Below are 22,130 nucleotides of genomic sequence, written 5' to 3' on the forward strand. Positions count from 1 at the left end.
TTCCAGTAAGCGAGAGTTATCCAAATGTTCATAAATCCAAGCTTTAAAACAGTGTTTAATCTTGCCATAATGAGTACCATTGCAGCTACTACATGTACAATGATAAACTAATCTGGATTGTAAAAGATTGTACTCAACACTAGCTTTAAAAATAATACGCAAATTGCAATAAGGAAATTTACTTCAAAATAGATTATGCAACTGAGTCCTGATCGCTAAGAAGATGGTACCCCAAAGCGGCAAAGGAAGGTTGATTTAACGTTTGGGTACTGTGCAAACTTAAACCCTAGGCTATGTAATTTAGGGAAAAAAGGTTAAGTAAAGTCACAAATATTTTTATACACCAATCAATCAAATATTTTTTGTTGCGCTTGTTTTAGTGGTAATTGTTAAAAATATTTCTGCACTATCTCCAAAATGAAGTGTTGATGGTTTCTTTAATCTTCCTGGCCGTTGTTCTGGATTCTCTGTCAATGATTTTCTTCTCATCCCAATTAAACTGATGACTTCTGCTCCAGCTGTGGTCCGCAATTTTGTTTTTCTTCACATCTCCGTTTCTCACTGCGCGCATATGTTCTTGTACTTTTTGCTTAAACAGTGTAGAACGTAACAAAGACATAAACAGCATCTTGTATCAACTTCCTGAGATTTGGTTACCAGCCCTACAGAAAAAGTAGTTACTTACATCTAGGTCCGAAAATGTTAATTACCGAATTAACTGTAATTATCAGCTTGTTTCTGATTGGTTAATTTTTATGAATTTCGATCCTCTGCAATTATATAAATACATGCTCAACATTATTTTACTTTGCCCGATGATGGGAGAAGGATCTCCCGAAACGTCGCCTACTAAACTATCATGTTCAAGAAATGATAAACATTCCACAGTAATATGAATACTGAACAGACAAACCAAAATAATATCTTCAACATAGTTATTGTAGTTTTGAAAATGCCTCATTTTGTGATATAAAATAAAATAAGTGAACCTATATATGTATTTGTAAATGCAAATACATTTTGCTTGTTTAAATCTGTATATTTAAAATAGTGTGTGTTTTTTTAGATGTTTAACACAATTTTTTATTTAATTATTATACTTTCTGGAACAATTTCGGCAAGAGAAAACAAGTATGTAAAAATTAGCCTAGGCACAAAGTGGAAACAGACTCCCCTGGCATTAGAAGCAAGGTAAGGTGATTTTGTTTTAATTTTTTTTTATATATAAATTTAATTTTTCCTATTTCTTACCTTTGCTAACTTTCAATAGTACCTTGTCGATACCAGCAAAGGATAAACTCCAGTATTTCCCTTTTGGGTAAAATAAGGTTTTGTAAATATTTCCAACAATTGATTTATGGGTAAATTATTATGTTCTATATACACTTTCATTTCTAGTGAATATATAGCTGCAAAAAGCAATGAAAAGTTTTGGCATTTCCTTGAAAGTATGTTAGAAAACCCAGGCAAATCTGAAAAAGGTAGTGTAAGGTTATTTGCACCAAGTTTGATTCTTTCTTTACGATTCTGTAAATTAATTTTTTATTCCTTTATTATGATGTATTTGTTAAATTCTGCAAAACAACGTAGTTCTTTTTTAATGAAAGTGATATTATATATATATTAAGGTATTATAAGGACAAAAATAGATCAAATATTATGATTAACAAGTAATACCATATCATTGAGGAATCACCATGTGTCTAAGGTTCTTTATTATGCCTTACAAGTTAGAAGCTTATACAAGGGGTAGGCGAGGGTGCTTACTGAATTATTAAGGAAGGAGTACAAAGATTGTTTTGATCGCTTCCTGTATGTATATGTAAAGTTGTGTTAACACTTCGCTGAATGCATAATGCTCATATACAGGTACCAGCATAAATGTATCTTTTTGCAATTTTTCTTTTAGATATTTATGATTATGCTTTGGCTAAGGCGGCTTTGCTGCTTTCTGAGACCGAAGTGGATGTTTTAAAGTTTTCATTATCTCTGAGAGTATACTCCCCTAGGGTGAAGCTCTTTGAACAGGTATATGCATACAAATTAAGGTTTTTGTTTTGGACAGAGGAAAAATTTACTACTTAGAAAATTTACTCCCATTTAACTTTATTAAAAAACCTCTAAAAAGCTTTTTTTTTTAAATCTTAAAAATTTAATATATTTTACTAAAAAACAAAACATTGCTATATTTCTTTAAAAAGCTATCATAAATAACCTTTATGGGGAAAAAGAAAATTAACCTAAGAAGTACAGCATACCATTCACCATGATAAATATTTTCAAACTCGTGATAAAAAAATCTACAGCATAGCAATTACATACTGCAGCATAGCATGTGGTAACAAAAAAATCTACATTGGCTTCGTATCTAAGGCGTAATAAAACAAGGTTAAAGCATATTTAAGAAAAATAGGAGAACCCCAAATCGCGAAACACTTCATTTAATGGATTATTTAATAGTTTTTAGTGTCTAGGAAGAAACATGTTCCAACATACATATATCGCTTTAAATGCTAGTCTAAGCACATTCTTTTCGTTTTATTAGATTGCTGCAAACCTTCAGCCAAAATGCAATATCTTCTATCAAGGAAATGATAGAAGTATTTCATGTAGGTTAGATGAGATTCTTGAAAAAAACAAGAAAAGTAAGATTAACAGGTTCGTATCTTGTGATATATTGCCACTGTAAAGCAAAGTACACATTTTAATAAGATTTTTCTTTCGCAAACATATTAGGACAATGCTGTAAACAATTATCCACTCCTATCTAACCTTTTACCTAATCATTTTTGTTCGTTGTTTGTGTCAGCAATCTGCAAAGACTAACCTTGATTAAAATATAATTACCACTGTCTTTAACTAAACAATTTCCTTTGGGTTATAGAGCTTCATCACTTCTTCACTCTTTTGATCATGTTCACCCATCATCAAAAGATGACAGTCCCCTTGTCATTGTGTATGCAAGTTTTATTTCAAAAGATTTTGCTGCTGTACACAAAACAATGCTGTCACACATGCAAGATAACAATGTCAAATATGTCATTAGACATTACTATCAGGTAGATCTTGCTGTGATTTGTGTAAAGAAAGTTGTTGTTTATTTTAAAGACTTTATGTGAATTTGAGTTATTATGGCATTTATGTTACTGTTATTTATTCCCTGGTATGACCATTTAGGCTACCGTGGATGATTCCAAAGTTGCTTTATCTGGTTACGGTGTCGAGTTAGCAGTGAAAAGTACGGAATATAAAAATGTTGACGATCAGAAAGTAAAAGATTTGAAGAATAAAGAAGGGCAATCGGATAGTAGTGGTGAAGTTGATGAAGTTGAAGGTTTCCTCTTTAACAGATTGAGGTAAGTATTTCTTTGAAATTAAAATACAAACCCCTTGGGGCTCAATACAGTCTTAGATTTTTTATCAATCTGTCCTAAATTTATGCTCTGTTTGCTAGATTGTTAGTCTGATCCTGATGGTTAAAAATGCAAGATTAGTTTGACAGAATGTCAGTAAATCATGAAACAGTTATGTTACCCAACTTCCAGTAATTGAGTTGTTAAACAAACCACATTAAACATAACCATACTATTTTTTAGAGAGCTTCATCCAACTTTAAAGGATGCTTTGGATCACTTTAAGCATCATTTGAAAGAGAGTAATAAGGAACTAGCACCATTGCGTGCGTGGCAGCTGCAAGGTTTAACTTTTTTTATTTTGGCGAGTTGTTTTGTTTGCACTTCACTGTGTTTTTTGCACAATGTTTTCCAGAAATATAATTATGCAATGCTGATTGTTTTGGTTTTAATTCTGTTTTATATTTTGAATTTGCTAGACTTCAACGAAATTTGTGTCTGTAAAAATAAACGTTATTGTGTACTAATAGCCACTTTTTTTGTATACATACGTAAGTCATTAAGATATTTATAATACAAAATATATTCTGGTTTTCCTAGATCTCAGTTTTCAAGCAGCTCAAAGAATTATTAGCTCATCATCACAGGATGTTTTACAAGTACTGAAAGACATAAGCCAGAATGTGCCAATGGTTGCAAGGTATTTGTTCAATTTTTCTTTTTCGAATCTATATTATAATACTCACTGTCTGTCTGTGAGCCAATTTAAAAACCATGGTTTCATAATCAAAAAACCTATGATCATAGTAATAACCTCTGTCCAGGTAAATTTCATTACTTTGTGTTAACAGGTTGACAAAGATGCATGAAATAGCAATGATAATATGTACGACTGGTGATCCCCCATAAAATTTTCCACATGCTAACAACTAGATATACCTCTTTCATCCCTGATGCATCCCTTATTGTATCATTTTAGGTCATTATCTAAAGCAACAGTGAATAGTGATGTGAGACAGGAAATAACTGACAATCAGCAGGTCTGTTAGGTGTAAATTCAAGGTTCACTAAACAGTTCTTTTATATGCATGTGTGTTTGTGGAATTTAGGTGTTTCTCTATTTTTCAAAATAATCCTGAATAACTATACTATTGTCTGAGGGCATTCATACACAAGCATCCTAGCAATTATTTCTTTCATATTTTAATTTACTGTAGCTGTGTCAAAAGACTGTTTTGCTAGAAATTAAAAAAGGTTGCGAAGCATTACGCAAATTGCAAGCAAAATTGAAAGTAGCCAATAGTTGTCCCTAGTGCTTTTGCTTCTCTTTGATATAATATGGCGAGGTGCTAACATCTTACTGCAGCTGATATCTGGGAATGCACCAACACTGAATATCACAGACGTGAAACAACAACAACTCGTTGCGCAAAAGTAATGATATTTTGGCAAAAATACAATATATATATATATGCGGAATATTTCTTTATAGAAAGTATGAGAAATTTAGATCGTGCGAGACTAAACAGAAACAATTACTAAGGAATTTCGTAAAACCTCTTTCCACAGAATTATAAAATTAAATATTGATAATAATCACAATATTGTTAGTGTTGGCCGACGTAAATCCAACATTGATGAAGCTCTTAGCGCCAAAATTCCATGCAAGGTTATACTTTTATAAAGTTAAAACCCTTATTCTGAAAGAAATGCAGTACATCAAGTTGTACATTCTGTAGTGTGCGAAAATGTCACGAATTAAGGGGATGCGCGTTGTAAGGTACACTCTATCAACCCGAAAATAATACTTGGAACGCAGATAATAATAGAGACTTTCGCGTTAACGATTTCGGAGATAAGAAGGCGACCGAAGCAGCTTGTGGGTTTTTTTCACGTAAAAATAACTGTGCCAGTTATGAAAACCGATTTCTTGAAGCCATGGAATCTGCTGCAATAAATTTCGAAAATTCACGGGAAACAATAAACAAAAACAAACAATCTACAGAACCGAAAACAATTTATTAACATTATCAAGATTTATAAAACAGCTTCAAGTTTTTGACAGAAAGACAATAACAACGTGGCGTGAGGCTTCGCTTTCTTCTTTTTATCTCAGGTATCGAAAGATAGCATCTCTTGCTCTAATTGCACACAATCTAAAAAGAAACAGAAGACATTTTTATATATTATATTATATTATATACATAGCAAAGTCTCTAAATACATTAGAATCTAGTGCCTTTGAGGGACGATATTTAGAGCTAAATTTCTAAACTAAAAATATATATCATTTTTTGGGACAGAGTGCTCAAAAAGTGTTTACTAGATACAATATGCTTGATATAATTAATAAAGTCATGCAACTCTATTTACTTTGAGGGTTGTCTTCTTTTGGGGATTGGTAGTTCAGTCGGTAGAGCGTTCACTTCATATTCATAGGGGTTCAATCCCACATAACAGTTGTTGCTTATTGAACAGAAATTTAAAAGGTTTCTGTAGCCCAAATGGAAGCTTTTTAACACTGTAGAACCGTCCATGTTGTCCCTCCTGGAAAAAAATGGACAGGGTAAATTTATTGGAATTAATGAGGCTAACCCCATTAAATATAGATCACTACTTTTTGTGGCTAAGACAACAGAATTGACAGCACTGTTTCTCATTTGAAAGTACAAATTGTATTTAAAAATTTGCCCAAGCTTGCCCTCATACTAATGGCTTTTTTGGCCAGTTGACACGCTTACTAATGTACCATACTGAACACAAAAGTTACGAAAAACACAAAATTTTATAAGGCCTATTATGTGGTTTCACATACTTAAAGGGTCATTCAAGAGTAGTTTTTACGTATCATAACTTAGCTATACCACATTATTGTAAGCTTGTGAAAAACAATGCAAGAACATGTGTTTTTGCATTGTGTTGTAAAGGGTTGTAAAGAAAATGATGAAGCCCTAAATATTTTGTATCTTTTTTAAATATTTTTATATATGTCCAAACTTTATCTCCAAAAAACAATAATTACATTAACGGTTGCCACCATTATTGAACAAAAGTCCACTTGGTCATTCGTGACTTCACACGTCGTACATAGCTCACTTCTTGAAAAATTTATTGCGAGGTTTGATTGTTGAAGAAGTTAACATGCAAAAGTAGGTAAACAAAGTAGAACTTCCAGGTAAAGGCACCGTTTGATAAAATAGTTTTCAGATTTTAAACATATATCAGTAAAAAGACGCTAGTAGCAACAGTACAAAATTTTTTAACCACAAATGAGCAAATACCTTAAAGAATGAAGTGCTATATTTTCCCCAGTTAGTTTTGGATTGGTGACTTAAATTTATTTCCACGATGCAACAAAAATAGAAGCAACTTGAGTTTTAGGAAATATTTGAAAGTAGTATAATAAAATTTTATATAATTTTTTTTCTATCGAAATTTTGAGAATCTCAATAATTCTCCTGGTATACTTTGCGTAGTGAACATGCTCCACAATTTCGCTGCGCTCGCAAAGCTCAATTGCTTCGCAAAAATTTATTTTTTTCAAAAAATATCTTTTTGTAATTAGCATTAAACAATTTTCTTGTTAAAGCAATTGTGAAATTAAAAAATCCCTTAAAAAGATTTTTTATAAATTAAATAACTTCCTTAAGTACAAAACATACACTTAACAACTAACATGACCCATAGCAAGAGTATTTTGCATAGGTTTGTAAGAAAAGAAATTTGTTACTTTCTGTAAGTTTGTGACCTTGTGAAGACAATTGCGTTCTCTAACACATAAATTCAGGGACATCACTAAATCAGCTACATTCTTTAAATGTTATGTTCAATTACAATCTTTATGCCTTGTTCTCAGCCATGCTGAGTAATGTTTTTGAGTTATTGCCAAGTTTAAAATGTGTCATTTTTCACCCTTTTTTATGCAGGAATTTGAAAAGAATGGTATTGCACCTGGTCAAACCTCATTGTATTTAAATGGTATTGAGTTCAATGCAGACGATCTTGATGTTTTTAAGTGAGTTATTTTATCTTTTTTTTGAAAATGATTTATCAACAATTCATTCCTCACAATACTTGCATCTCCATTGTTATATTACAGTTTTAAAAGTACAAAAACGATCCTTTTTTTCTTCTCTATTTTGACACATATCAATAGCATCAAATTGTCAACATGCAATTGTTGCTATACTTTGTTGTCTTAGTTAGGCCTGGGTGTAAGGTTTGGTGGCAACCTGTCATTTTTGTGCTCAATCTTTTTTTTATTTTTACAGATTATTAAATACTATTAAAGATGAAACAAACACAATGTCAGAACTGGGTCAATTAGATCTAGAGGTAATATAACTAACAGATTAGTGATATTTCTGGATTTTCTCTTTTTATGATTAAATCGTCAACCATTTGTGTGCTATGTCCTTTCCTCAATGTATCTTTATGATTAGTATTTGTATGTTATGTTCAATTGGTAGTGCGTAATATTATTTTTTTATTATTTTATGTCTACAGATGGGCAAAACTGGAGAGCTAATGGCACTCAATGTAAAACCTGATCAAGATTCTTTTATTGTGGACACGCGATCTGAATCTATTCAGGTACAGCACTTGAGAAGTTTGTTTGTTGCCTCTTGAGAAAGACATCACATTTTTACATCAACAACTTTTACTGTCAAAAGAAAATTAGTCAAATTATTCTTATTTAATAAAAGTGAATTTAGAAGTTTTATTTGTGAAAAACAAACTGTATTTCAACTTTTTAAGTCTATTTTTGTTAAGATAAGTACATTTCAAAGTATAAATTTACTTCATTCTACAAGTTTCTTGCAAAGAATCAATTGTTTTTTTATTTCAACACACTTTCTTTGGGGGGGGGGGGGACAATCAAATGTTGTAATTCATACACATTATAAAGACAACAAGAGTTTAATAAGAATTTTATATATTTAGTGGATCAATGATTTGGAGAATGATCAGCAGTATAACTACTGGCCGTCACAATTACAGGAGGTAACGTTGATGAAAAAATAGTATTCTAAAAGTTATTACTGAAACATGTTATATTATTAGTTATTTGACCTGTATCTGTTTTTTGCCAACACAGTACCAGCATCAGCACCTTGACCTTTTGTTGTGTTAGTCAGTAGTTTACACAGTTCTGTTTAAAATTTGATGTTGCTTTGATAAGACCTTGCCACAGTGCAATTGGTAAGGTTGCTAAACAAGCAAAAGCGTTCAGCGGATGGATTTGACACCTGAAGGTTTCTAGGCAATTTGCTTAGTTTTTGGACCAATTGAAAGCCCATACTATTGGTAAGTGGGTTGCATTTAGAAAAACAGGTATTCAATGATTTCAGATTTAATACTGTTCAACGCGTAGTGTAAGTTATGGGGTTATTGTTAAAAATTTGATTATTTTGGAGCTTTATTGCGTTTATACAACCACATAGTCTCTGTGTAATGGTTAATAGTAACCCTTTTTTGTGTAATCTCTTTAAATTTGACAACAATTTAAACATCCATTTCCATGTCGTCATATTTAAAAAAACTGAAACATAGTTTTGGATTTAGCTTTACAAACGAGTTAATCTCTTTTTTATGTTTTAGATTCTAAGACCAACCTTTCCAGGCATGTTAAGATACATTGCTAAAAATATATTCCACGTGGTAAGTTTTAGGTAGAAATTATTTTTCCAAATGCTCAATGTATTGTATTCTTGTGCGGTGTTGTTAACACATGAGTTTGATTTTTAGGTGGCATACATAGACCCGCTTTCAAAAGAAGGCATCAGTATGTACAAAAGTTTTAATGAGATGATCAGTAATTCCATACCTGCAAGGTACTATTATATGCTTCTAAAAAACAAAAACGGTTCTAGTTAGTGATCTTCTAGTCAATATAAAAAGTTTCTTATACTACCCTTACAGACAGTCAAATTCTTTAATAGTCTATTGTCATCAAGCTGAATTTTCTTTCGTCAATAAACATACTCATGGCAATTCTATTTTACTTTAATAATATAACGAGGACTACTATAACCAGTAAAAAGAATACAGGTAACAATTCTTAAGCCATGTGCTTCAAAATTGATATAAACATTAATAAACTGGTCAATAGCCTGTAATAATTATCATTTAATATTTTAGATCTGACCATCGTAAGATTTAAATACTGCCTCAGTTCAATTTATTATCCCATCAACTACTTTTGGAGTATATGAATTATTTTCTACCAGCAGTCATTAATATATATATTTGCTTTTAGATTTGGTGTTGTGCTTGTTGCAGATGGTTCTCCAAAAGATGAGGCAAAGACAAACGCTGGTGCAGCCATTACAAGAGCATTCAGTTTTATCAAATCTGACAAAGGACTGCAAGATGCTTTTCGCTTTTTGACTGCTGTATGTATATACATTTTTTATTTGCAGTTATATTTACCTCTTAAACATAATTTCACTACACTTTTATTACTAGCTTTTGTTGAGTGTGATTTGTTATTGTAGTTATATCGTAAAGATGGCATCCCAACATCAGAGGACATTATTGGTTTGTTTACATCTTGGTATGACAAAAGTGAAGCTGAAGAGAGCCTAGGTGCAGATTCTGAATATGATGACCTGAGAAGGGTATAATAATTATAAACCTTTTTTTCCTTTTTTTTGTGCAATGTTTGATGGTAAAAACCGAACCAGGAGTAAGAAATGTTAATATTATGAAGCATATTATAATATTATAAGCAGGTTGCATTACCATATATAATTTTTTTGATATTGTATGATTTTATGATCCCGGGACTAAACTTCTGTTAGGTGGTAACAGAACTAAAATTAAAAATTAATTTTCATTAAATTATAAATGTTGAATTGCACTGTTTGAGTTTTATTGTTGAAACTTCTTAGTCTGAGGCATGATTTACCTTGATTTTTTAGGTATCCAAGCTAGTTTTTGATGGAATTGGTTTGAAGTCTCTACCACAAGTGTTGGTTAATGGTCAACAGCTGTCAAAAGATGATGTATGTTTAATTTAATAATGTAAAATGTTATTAAGAATTGATGCTACTGCATCGAGGTTACAGATTTTTATATTATTCCTTTTAGCTGGAAAATATGGAAAGCTCTGTAGCAGAGAAAATACTAGCACAAACACCAGCTATTCAACAGGCAGTGTACATGGTATGATCATTCCACACATTTATTTTTAACTGGTTGCTGTCCACTTAACTGATTCCAATATGATTCTTCGTCACGCAGAAGATTTACAGTTAAAAAAGAAATTTATGCTACTTTTAGTCTGCTTTATTGAAAAAACTATATTTGATTTCTTTAATAAATCAAGGCGAAGTTTAGGTCTATGTTCCATTAAATGCAGTAGGCAATATCAGTACTATAATGTCAAACTGCTAAAATGATGCCAACTAAGATTAAATAAAAATTGACTATTATGAATTTAATGTTGTTATGTAAACTTTTTTTTCTGCTGTCAGTAAGTCTCAAATGACACTTTTCTTTTCAATTCACTTATAGGGAACACATTACTCATACCCTACGATTTATGATTACATTATGTCACAAAGCAACGTTGTCACTAGATTGAACCATCTTATTCAGACAGTGAAAGGGGTGTATGTGAACATGGCTAGTATTAATGGAGGTATGAATGAGCATAAACCAACAATAACCAAAGAGAAAACACAAAGAGGATTCTTTCCCATTTTATAAAAAAATGTTTGTATTCTGCTCCTGATATTGTGGAAGTTAGCTATGCCTACTTAAGCGTAATTAGCTAGAGAATTTAATAATAAAAAAAATATTAATATTTTAGCTAGATAAGAGCAAATAATTGTAAAAGTCAATGAGGAAGCTATTATCTCTCTTCTCTAAAAGAATGTTTTTTTGAACGTGTTTAGAATTTTCAGGCGACGTTGCACCACTATCAAAAGAGCAAGCTGCGAGTGTGCTTGCTGGAAGAGTTAAATATTTCATGAATGAGAAAGGTGATATTTCACTACGTATGCTTTTCTTTCTTTTTTTTCTCTCAATAAAATCTGCATTGGTAAGCTTTTTTTTCTTTGCAGGTGGGACGACTGTATGGGTTGTCGCTGATGCGCAGACAAAAGATGGCAAAAAGCTTGTTGCTAATGCTTTACATTATGTGGTTAGTGTTTTCTTAAGCTTTGTTTTTATGTGTTATCAAAATGCGTGTTGTGTAAAAAACTTGGCTTAGTGACGCTCTCAAATTGATAGAAAGTAAAGCTTTTAAGTGTCGCAATCGAAAGTAGGTCTGTTTCTTGAATAAGCTTGGTGCTTTTGATATAATTATGTCATGTTGCAGATAGAAATTTCTTAATTAAGCGTTCATTGCCTCTTAGTGAAAGGTAATGTCTAATGTCTTTCCAAAAAAAAAAAATTGTGTTTAGCTTAAACAAAAGAATGCTCGACTAGCCGTAGTTCTTCATGGAGTTGAAACATCAGAACAAAATGTCAATGATATTCTTCAAACTGTGTTTGGTTTGCGGGAAAAGCTGATATCTGGAGTAGCCAAGTTCGTTATTAAACTGCTGGAAAGCGGTAAAGACATATTGTCACTGGTGAAGAATGAGGATGACGTGACAAAGCTTGCAAATGGAATAACAGTGCGTTCACGTAATTTTTTCGTTTTGTAAATTAAAAGTTAAACGCACTTATTTTACTCTCTTTTAGTGTCTTCATTTTGGAATATATGTATGTGTCAGTTTTAAACACAGTCCTTTTCTCTTAGTATAGAATTCTATATATTTTTAGAATATTTGAATTTTCTTGGTGGCATACTTGACAAATGCTCTCGTCACCACTGTGTTCTTACTTATTTTTTTACAGGGTATAAACAAGAAAAAGTTGGCGGAATTACTCTCCTCAGCAGATGCGTTAAAAGAGTCTAAAGCAGTAGTGAAGCGAAACACTGAATTGGTGCAGAAAGCTTTCAGCATTACACAGAAGGAGAACGTAGTTTTTGCCAATGGGCGGGTATGTGTATCTTTTAAATGTGTTATAAGCACATTTTTCATCAGCGTGCGAAATTTTGTTTTTAACTTCAAAGTTTCCTAATGTTTTTAAAAACTACCTTGAAAATTGCTTATTACGTTAGGCTGGTATAAGTCTTAGTTTTCTAACTTTCCAAATTTAGAGGCTGGTTAGTTGCTCAGCAGTTGCTCAAATTCGCTTGCTTTTAAAAAATCGTGTAAAGTTTTTGTTTTTCTGAAAACTTTTTAAATATTTTTCTTCTTCCCGTCGCTAAAAGTAAATTTTTGGCTCCGTTAAAAAACTTGGCATCTCATAATATGTATTTGAATGACCGAAAAACATTTTTCCCTACGTAAAAGTTAGTTAATAATTTTATAGTACACTACAAAGCTCAAGCTCTGAAAAGACTGAAAAATAAGTTTTAGATATGGAGCATTGGATTTACTGTACTGCGTGCACATTCGCATAAGAACATGTGTTTTCTTTATTCTGTTGTTGTTTGTAGGTGATTGGTCCACTCAAAGGAGACGATATCTTTGTGTCAGATGATTTCGAGTTGTTGCAGACGTTCGAGAACAATCGATGTGGATATAAACTGTCTGAATTGGTATGCTTTTTTCTATCTTTTTAGATTTTTTCCCATTGACCATTTGCCTTCCCAAATAAATTATCTGAAAACTTAATTCTTTCTTTTCAAAACACAATACAATCAAAAAATGCCATTAGTCTAGAAGTAATATCTATATTGTAATACTCACTGTCTGTCTGTGAGCCAATACAACCGGAGGTTTGTTATTAAAAACGCCATTAAAATTGCACATATAATCATAGTAATAACCCCCGTCCAATTAAATTTCATTTCTCTATGTAAACAGGCGAACATATTTGTACCTTATCTTTCGATTTTTTTTTAGGTTGAAGGGATGACTTTGCCTAAACTTCCGTCGGAGGGTCATGACAGGTATATAGAATGCTTGGAAACTATTTAGTAAAAATAAAGAATAATTTATTCCTGGTTATGACAAATAATTCGTCACTTCAATGTTTCCATAATCCTGGAGTATGTTGTAACGCAGGTTATTAGGAGATTGTGTATAATTTAACAATATAGCTGGCAAACATTCTGTTAGGTGCTCAATCTTGAACTCAAATACCATGCCTTAAAAACTTGTTAAATGATTTTCAAGTAACCGTGGTTGAAATTTTTAGGTACAAATCTGACCTGGTGATGAAAATTGCTGCAATCTTAAGTCAAAGAGAAGATCGTTCACGCACAGTGCTTTCCTACAAAGACGACAAACACAGGTAAACTGTGTTGTATTTAACAAGAGAACAGGGTGACCACACCTAAAATCTCCTTAATAATTTAAAATTGTTTATGGTGGTATGTAAATTTTGTTTTGACGTTTTATGTATATGTTTATCTTGCAACAGGAACGATAAATTATATTTACATATGAACACCCTCTCTGACATTCAAAAAAGAAATGCTTCATTGTTAGTATTTGGTCATTTTCTCCTAAATTTTTTAAAAAATCTTATAGAACTTTATTACAGTAAAACTCTACTAAATTGTGCCGTGAAAATCCATGATTTACACCCAGAAAACAGTGGTATCTTTTATTAGGTCAAGTGAACCTGAAGTAATCTCTTATCGCTATATCACGTGTATGTATACAACTAATATTCGTTCGTTCATTCAGTGTTATTCACATACCACCACGATCAACATCTGTCAGTTTTGATATCGAGGCTGTGTTGGATCCACTCAGTACAGGTATGCACAATCGCAACATCCACTACTGTTAGTGCTGGTTTATGCGCTGTGTATATTTTTCAGAATGTTTTTACTTATATTTTCAGGAGCGCAAAAAGTTGTTCCTATATTGATGGTAAGATCTTTATGTCACTTATATGTTAGTTTTGGGACCAACCTATTTGTTTGTGACAAGCAAAAGTTGTAATCTGTGTGTTTTAGCAGACTTGCCAAGTTATGTTTTGACTTTCGCACTTGCTAAGTATTTTTTGTTCTCTAATTAAAGCTGATGGAGGATTTTTCTTCTTTAAAAAAATGGAAGAACACCTCAAGTCTTTCTTCTAGTAAAATTGGAAAGCAGAACTTCTAGCCCTTCAAAACACTGTAAGACATTTGAATTTTAGACCTAGGAACCATTTCTTCCCCTTTTTTGTAATTGAATTAAAAAAAAGCGAATAGGAAAATGGATAAAATTTAAAAGAATTTAAGTTTAAAAAAACTTGATGTTTATTCGCAGGCACTACACGAGGCGTTCAATGTTAACCTAAAGATATTCTTGAACTGTAAAGCAAAGCATTCGGAACTTCCCGTCAACAGGTATTGTGTTTTGATATTGTCAACTACTATTTCATTCTTACTACACAGCCACAACTTGTTGAAATGCGCCTATCGTAATTATTACTATTTTCTTTTTACTATTTTTACTATTTTCTTACTATTTTCTCTACCTGACGATTACTATCGTAATCGTCAGGTAGAGAAATGCACGTTAAAACCAGAAACGAAGAAACACTGATAATTTTTTTTGCTCTAGATTTTATCAGTTTGTTATCCAATCTAAACTAACATTTGATGCACAAGGTTCGCTCGTTGATGATCAGTCAGCCATTTTTAAAAATCTACCGCACTCGGCCTTGCTTACTTTAATTATGGACACTCCGCAAAGTTGGATGATCGAGGCAGTCGGGTCAAATCAAGATTTAGACAATATCAATCTTGGACAAGTGCGTTGATGTTTTTTTTCTTCAATTAACAGAGAGCTCTGTGTTAAAGTAGACTGAGCATTACCTTTTTATCTTTTCCAGGCTACAGGCGAAGTGTATGGTGATTTTGAATTGGAGCATATCATAATCGAAGGTGAGTGTGACTCCGTTATGGTTTGAAAAAAATTTTTTGAAATGATACGCTTGGTTGTGTGGAAAATGTTTAGGATGTCGAAAATTAATTTAGTATTGTTATACTCACACTACCTTGCTTTAACCGCAAACGAGTCTAGAGTTATTTTTAATTCTTTTTAAGTAAACCTAGAAATAAAGCGAGAACACAATCTTTTTATCAGTATAAATTTTGTTTAACTTGTCTACCATCTTCGGAGCATAACTCATTGCAACCTGTACGACAGATTTTATTTTGTCGATAGAAAGATGTTCTTTAATTAATACACATAGTACAGTAGCATTTTTTAACAATTTAAAGAGATGAAATCCAAGCTCGTGATAAACATGTTCCATAAACCACCTTTATATGCGAATCATAGCAAGACCAATGTGTATTCTAAATACTAATGTTCAATGCTTGCTTTGTGATCTTAAGTAGTGTGCAATCGTGTTTCTGTCATCTTAGGACACTGTTCGGAAGTCGATACGCACCAACCACCGCGTGGGTTGCAGTTTATACTTGGTACTGAAGCTGATGCTGAAATGTTTGACACCATTGTGATGGCTAACTTGGTATGCACTTAACTAACATGCAACTTTGCGTTTCTGCTAATGTCAGAAAGATAGTTTCAACCGATTTCAGTTAATAGATACAATGGGCTCCCAATAGTTGAAATTCGATTGTTTGTACATAATCTACCTTTCATAAAGAATTTCAGCATACGATGTACGCTGGTTAGACAAAAAAACTGAATTTCACAAAAACCACCGTACAAAGCTACTGAAAATATAACTAGCCCAGTATTTTAGTCCGTCGAAAATATGCCCTGCAATTTTTGTCCGTTGAAAATGTGCCCTGTAATTTTTGTCCGTTGAATATGTGCCCTGTAATTTTTGTCCGTCAAAAATGTGCCCTGTAATTTTTAGAACTTTATGTCAGACAAGGTTCTGTGATTTTAGAGTGAACACAGTAAAAAATCAACAAGATTCTCTGCGTAACAATATGTTATTACAACAATTCATGTTTAGGGTTATTTTCAATTAAAAGCTTTCCCTGGATCATTTGTGTTGCAGTTACGTGATGGTCGTTCGTCAGACATCTATGAAATAGACAGGTAATGTTACAAAGTTAGGTTGGCCAAATTGTTTTTGTAAATATATCTACATCGAACATAGTCTTCGGATCTTTGTGCCGTCAGAATGCCTACACCACGGTCCGTGAACATCTGAACCAAGCTCCTACCGACTCTAAAATTAGTGTTATCTAATGTTGTGAACTAGTCGATGCCCCGGGGATAAATACACGGCTTCGCATGTCCTTTATTTAACGCATTTAGTGTGTCTCGCTACTTGCGGTACCATTTTACGCAGAAACAGTCAGACGATGGCTATTGTTTAAGAGGGAAAAAGAAAACTTAACAGCTGTCTTTACGTTACAATTAAAAAATCGTTGTTACATTCTACCTGCTAATGGAATTTTGTGTCTTGCAGATGCCATGTAAATAATGTTGCTTCTTCTTTTCTTTCAGTTTGGAGGGTGGCAGAGAATTGAATGCTGGGCAGAATTATACCGTTGTTATTGATGACTTCAGTGGACGTTTTTTAAAAGTGAAGGTAAACAACTTATATTGAGAGTGGTAACAAAGTTAAAAGAAATACTAGGTTAATTAGGATTACAAAAACAGTGCTATGTTTGAGTTAAATAAATAAATAAACAAGCGATTTTTAATTAAAACAGTAGAAACAAATTCAAGTGTTCAGATTTTTCAAAATACCAGTCGGTGGCCCGTTAAAAAATTACCGAGATCGCCCGTTTTTTTTTATACCGTAATACCGCATTGTGTGCCTCTCGCTATTTCCGGTATCGCTCTCCGTGACAGACAGACAGACGTATACGGGTATTATAAAATAGATTACTTAATCGTTTTAATTAGGTAAAACGCCGCGCCGGTCAGGAGAATGCTGATTTGTTGGGAGGTGATGGTGGAAGTGAAGAAAGTGAGTTTGGTGGTATATGGGATTCTATTGCTAGGTAGTATTTTTGCTACGTGACTTGATTCTTATCCTTTTCTTATATCTTTTTAAACTGCATTTTGATAAGTGTTTTATATTATATTTACATATTATTTAGCTACGTAAAGAAAGAGAAGTCAACAAAAAATACAGATGGAAAGATACACATTTTCTCGGTGGCTACTGGTTTGTTGTATGAAAGATTCCTGAGGTAGATTATTTATTATATAGCGTGTTATTCCCAAGTTATGAAATTTTAGGCTCTCTGGAGGTCACAAATTAAACTTGTCGTTGACTAAATGATGCAGCATAAATTACCGCATTCAAGTTACCGGCTGCCGATTGTGTCTTAAATTTTCTTAAGTAAAGTTTCTCGCTGAAACTTTCCGTCCTTAACGCAATCCAAAAGGCGACATCTGAAAAAAAGCGATTTCTTTTGACAGTTGTGCAGTACTATAACTGCGCCATTTTGCGTGCTCTCTTTTCTAGAATCATGATGCTTTCAGTGTTAAATCACACCAAGACTCCAGTAAAGTTTTGGTTTTTAAAGAACTATCTTTCATCAGATTTCACGGTATGTTATACGAGAAAATGTTTTCCGTTTTCCACAAAATCACAACTCACATACTAACCCAAGTTTGTTGTTTTTCACTCTACATAAAGCTTCATAAAAAGTAAGATTTTAGTGTACACTGTCCGCAATAACACGAGGAAAACATGGCGTCAGGATTCTGTAAAATTGTTTAATGGGATATTATTAAAATGTTACTGTAACTCGTTTATACTCGTTTTATTTTATTTTTTACTGTTGACAAGCCATATAAGTTAGTTATATTCCAAAGAGCGTTACTTTACGGGTAGAAAGTTTTGCGGGGGAAAAGTTTTGCGTTTTCGCGTTTTTTGGTTATTTTCGCCAAAGTAAGTCTGCGAAAAAAACTAACATCCGGATTTGCGAAAGTTTATCCCACGCGAAAAGGACTAGGAAACCGATTCGCAAAAGTTAAACTGAAGAAAAAAACCTCAAATTTCATGTTTTTTCAGGCGTTTTATTTCGACAAGATCGGTCTAATAAATCAATAACATCAGCGGGTTATGTATTTTCTGATTAAATTATTTTCTGTATGATGTAAACAATCCCAATATTTAGAGAAAAAACTGCATAAAAAACCAAAAATCGTGAAATCCACTTTTCCAGTTAAACGCGAAAGTTTATTTATTGCAAAGTAGATTTTATCACTCATTCGCAAAGTAAATCCCTAAAATTTCGCGTTTTTTTTTCCTCGCGAAACTTTCTCCCCGCGAAACTTCCTCCCCGTAAAACACTGTTGTTAACTGAAAAAGCTAGAATTTCGAAAAAGGCCTGTTTAAGCCAAAATACAGGCAGAACAATGACCAGTTCCTTTAACATCCTTCTGGACTTTATACAATTTTTCTAAAAAAACAAAGTCATTTCTGGTATCGAAAAATAATAAATTTAAAAAAATTGTCATTGTCCTAGCAAAGTGATTGACTGTAAATTCAGTGTTTTTGTGAAATATAACACAGCCACTCAGATACTAGTATTTGTCTCTTCCACGTAGATGCTACTTAAAATAGATGTATATTCTTTATATTAGAAATTTCTTCCTCACTACGCCGAAGTATACGGTTTTGAATACGAATTGGTACAATATCAATGGCCTAGATGGTTGAATGGACAGACAGAAAAACAAAGGATAATTTGGGGGTGAGAAAAAAACAACCTTTTTTGCACCGAAATGAGAGGATGAAACACGTCATTTTAATGTTTTTCAAAGAAGGAACTTTTTGATGACGTTGTTGTTGTTGTTATTGTTGTTGTTGTTTAGAATGACTTTGTGTGTAAGACAAATAACTCGCCCTTAACTAACATTGGTAACAGGTATTTTTAAAAAGCCCTCGATATGGCCATTAAATTTTTTGATTTTTTGTTTCTCTTAGCTACAAGATCCTGTTTTTGGATGTATTGTTTCCACTTAATTTGGAGAGAATAATTTTTGTAGACGCTGACCAGGTTAGTTTGCATTTTATATTTCTTCACACATTTAATCGTGGTAATTTTGACAGGTAACACTCATCTTAAACATAAAAAAATGGTATGCTGTTAGCACTCGTAAAAGTTATGCACGAAAAAACAAGTTCATATTTCCTTCCCTTCTTAGTTTTGAATAAAATATAGAAAATGAATACATGAAGTTATATTTAGTTGTAATTAAATTAATATGCGCAAAATTTGCTTCTGTTTCGGAAAGATTAACACAAGCAAAAATTAGAACAAACAGCTAGTTACTTAAGGATACTGTGAAAACTAATATTTTTTTCAATTTCTTAACTTCTGCACTGTTACAATGTTTAGATAGTCCGTGCAGATCTTAAAGAACTTATGGAGATGGATTTAGAAGGTGCACCATATGCGTATACGCCATTTTGTAACGATCGTACAGAAGTGGAAGGTTTCAGGTAAAAGTGTGACATTATCACTTTAATCCAAAAAAAAAGCAAACAGATGTTTTAACATACATTTTGTTTGATTTAGGTTTTGGAATCAGGGATATTGGAGAAATCATTTAGCTGGCCGGCCTTATCACATCAGGTGCTACTTTTTATCATTTTGAGATCAGACCAAATGTAATTCGCACTAGAACATCACCAAAGATTGTGTTTTCATCTTACAATCCTTAAATAGGTGTTCTAGTTATTTTTAAGAAATGTGAAAAAAGAGAGGATCCAAATTTTTTTTGAACGAAAATTTATTTAAATGTTTAATTAGTTTTCAGAGAGCAGTACGAAGTAAAAAGAACATACTTAACAAGAAAAGTAATTAAGTGTGTTTTTACTGTTGTAGTGCTCTGTATGTTGTGGACTTAAAGCGATTTAGACGTGTTGCTGCAGGTGATAGGTTACGCGGACAATACCAGGTAAAAATATAAAATATAATTTTGTCTTTTACGTTTGTGGTCTTTTATTTCTTTTTGTTGCATAAAAAACTTTTGGCCAAAAAGGGGGCCAATGCAAGCGAGGATTTTTATTTCGACGTGTTTGTTAGCGACAAATTAGTTACTTTGACGTTGTATTACGACTTCTAGATTGACTTCATTGTGTCGATTTAAATCAGTGAAGCCCTTGCAGCGCGCTTGTAACTTTAAGACCAAGCTCAATTACTTATCCCGTGAAAATATCCACTCAGGCAGAGGAGCAATGGAAAAAATAGGTTTTAAGAATTTTATTGACGTCAGCAGTGCATATACAAAGGATTGTTGTTAGATATTTGTTAACCCATTGCTTTTATTGTAAAGAATTTGAAAGACTGATCAAAACAAAAGTATGAGGTTACGTGCTTAATTTTCATTTATCTAGAAATAAAATTAAAAAATGAAACTAAAATGAATAGTTACAACTCTAGTGACATTATTTGAGACTAAAACACTTTTTAAATGTTACATATTCTTCAATGTCTTTGTTTTGTTTTTAAGGGCCTTTCTCAAGATCCAAACAGTTTGTCAAATTTAGATCAGGTATGAAATATGTAGTTGTCCCTAGCTGACTGAGTTTTTATCTAATATTTTTTCTATGTGTAATCTGAGCTTTGAAGTGACACGCACCGTATTTGTTAAGGCTGTTTTTGATATTTCTTTCGTTTCCAGGATTTACCAAATAACATGATTCACCAAGTACAAATTAAATCTTTACCGCAAGAATGGTTGTGGTGTGAGACATGGTGTAGCGACGAGAGCAAAAAACATGCCAAAACAATTGACATGGTACTATTTTTTTAGGTTATTTTGGTATCATTGAATAGTTCTGCAAAAAATTAAGAATTAAATTTGGTCGCGAGATCACCTTCTATTTTTTTCCTCTTTGTGCAGACGCATATAATATGGTTTAAAATATTCATTCATTTCTCATAGTGTAATAATCCACAAACAAAAGAACCGAAATTAGAACGAGCAATCAGAATTGCTCCAGAGTGGACCGTATACGATGATATAATTAGAAAACTGCAAGAAGACATATCTAGTGGCAACAAAAAGAAAATAGAAAAAAGTAAGGATCGTTTTTGTGTTGCATGTTTTTTCTATTGTAGCAATCCTATGCAGAGCTTCGACATCAGCTGCGCTTCTGCACTCTTCTTGATTTTTTATACTTCGTCCGAAACCGCTCCAATAATTTTCGCAAATTTTTATCTTACGAAACCTTAGAAATCATCGATTCGCGGAAGTTAATCCGCTAAAGGTTTAAAAAAGAATTTTCGTTTTACCTTTTCATCTTCGAGTCGTCAAATATATTATGAAAATTTATCTTGCGAGAACTTTAGATATCGCGGAACTTTTTCCCGCTAATATTGTTCAATTTTATAGGGAATGGCAAATTATTTTGTTTAAGCAATTTTTTTATTCTAGCAAAATATTTCTGCATACATATGTGTTCCAAAATCCGAAAAACGGATGTTTATGTTTTCCTGTGTATCATCCTTTGTATTGCAAGCTTTACTATTAATTATATATTTTATCTTTTTAGCATTACCGATCAAAGTTGAGCTGTAATAGTGCTGATATAACTAGAAGTTTTAAAAAAATTGTCACTTTTCTAGGATTTAGTAAATATATTTTGTTTGAGGTATGCAAATAAGTCTGTCTTTGGATTAAATTAGTTTTTTCAAAATAAAACCTTTGCACTTGCATTTCAAATACTTTAGTCAGATATTATAGTCATTTTGTGAAAACGTTTCGAATTTATACCTTTTATTTATTTTCCTTTACATTTTTTAGGAGACAGGTCTATATAACAAGGTGTTTACTATACAATACATATTTTTTAATGTGAAATATCTTGTTGTTT

The 22,130-nt window shown here is 32.5% G+C and overlaps 1 protein-coding gene across 1 annotated transcript; it reads left to right on the forward strand.

Moving 5' to 3' along the window:
• The first annotated feature begins 1,049 nt into the window (after window positions 1-1,049).
• LOC130636653 (UDP-glucose:glycoprotein glucosyltransferase 1-like) lies at window positions 1,050-22,072 on the forward strand. The gene is made up of 47 exons (XM_057446446.1): window positions 1,050-1,191; window positions 1,399-1,481; window positions 1,910-2,028; window positions 2,546-2,658; window positions 2,885-3,059; window positions 3,178-3,356; window positions 3,597-3,697; window positions 3,954-4,053; window positions 4,333-4,393; window positions 7,280-7,368; window positions 7,625-7,688; window positions 7,860-7,946; window positions 8,298-8,357; window positions 8,955-9,014; window positions 9,102-9,187; window positions 9,613-9,748; window positions 9,851-9,973; window positions 10,277-10,360; window positions 10,446-10,520; window positions 10,872-10,998; window positions 11,255-11,341; window positions 11,423-11,502; window positions 11,765-11,980; window positions 12,204-12,350; window positions 12,853-12,954; window positions 13,262-13,308; window positions 13,557-13,652; window positions 14,051-14,124; window positions 14,211-14,239; window positions 14,621-14,700; window positions 14,918-15,107; window positions 15,189-15,240; window positions 15,727-15,833; window positions 16,290-16,375; window positions 16,790-16,874; window positions 17,195-17,292; window positions 17,392-17,484; window positions 17,763-17,847; window positions 18,890-18,999; window positions 19,233-19,305; window positions 19,648-19,751; window positions 19,828-19,884; window positions 20,137-20,209; window positions 20,765-20,806; window positions 20,936-21,052; window positions 21,200-21,335; window positions 21,810-22,072. The coding sequence occupies exons 1-47, from the start codon at window positions 1,067-1,069 to the stop codon at window positions 21,833-21,835; spliced, it is 4,539 nt and encodes a 1,512-aa protein (XP_057302429.1). The 5' UTR covers window positions 1,050-1,066; the 3' UTR covers window positions 21,836-22,072.
• Window positions 22,073-22,130: the final 58 nt, after the last annotated feature.

The sequence above is a fragment of the Hydractinia symbiolongicarpus genome, chromosome 3 (assembly GCF_029227915.1).
Source record: "Hydractinia symbiolongicarpus strain clone_291-10 chromosome 3, HSymV2.1, whole genome shotgun sequence".
NCBI lineage: Eukaryota > Metazoa > Cnidaria > Hydrozoa > Anthoathecata > Hydractiniidae > Hydractinia > Hydractinia symbiolongicarpus.

What these genes read in the sequence shown, in the direction of transcription:
- LOC130636653 (XM_057446446.1), top strand. Translation starts at nt 1,067, where the DNA reads ATGTTTAACACAATTTTTTATTTAATTATTATACTTTCTGGAACAATT. An exon ending in AGCTTGCAAATGGAATAACA is followed by an intron (nt 11,981 to 12,203) that starts GTGCGTTCACGT and finishes ATTTTTTTACAG; the next exon opens with GGTATAAACAAGAAAAAGTT. An exon ending in TTTTTGTAGACGCTGACCAG is followed by an intron (nt 19,306 to 19,647) that starts GTTAGTTTGCAT and finishes TACAATGTTTAG; the next exon opens with ATAGTCCGTGCAGATCTTAA.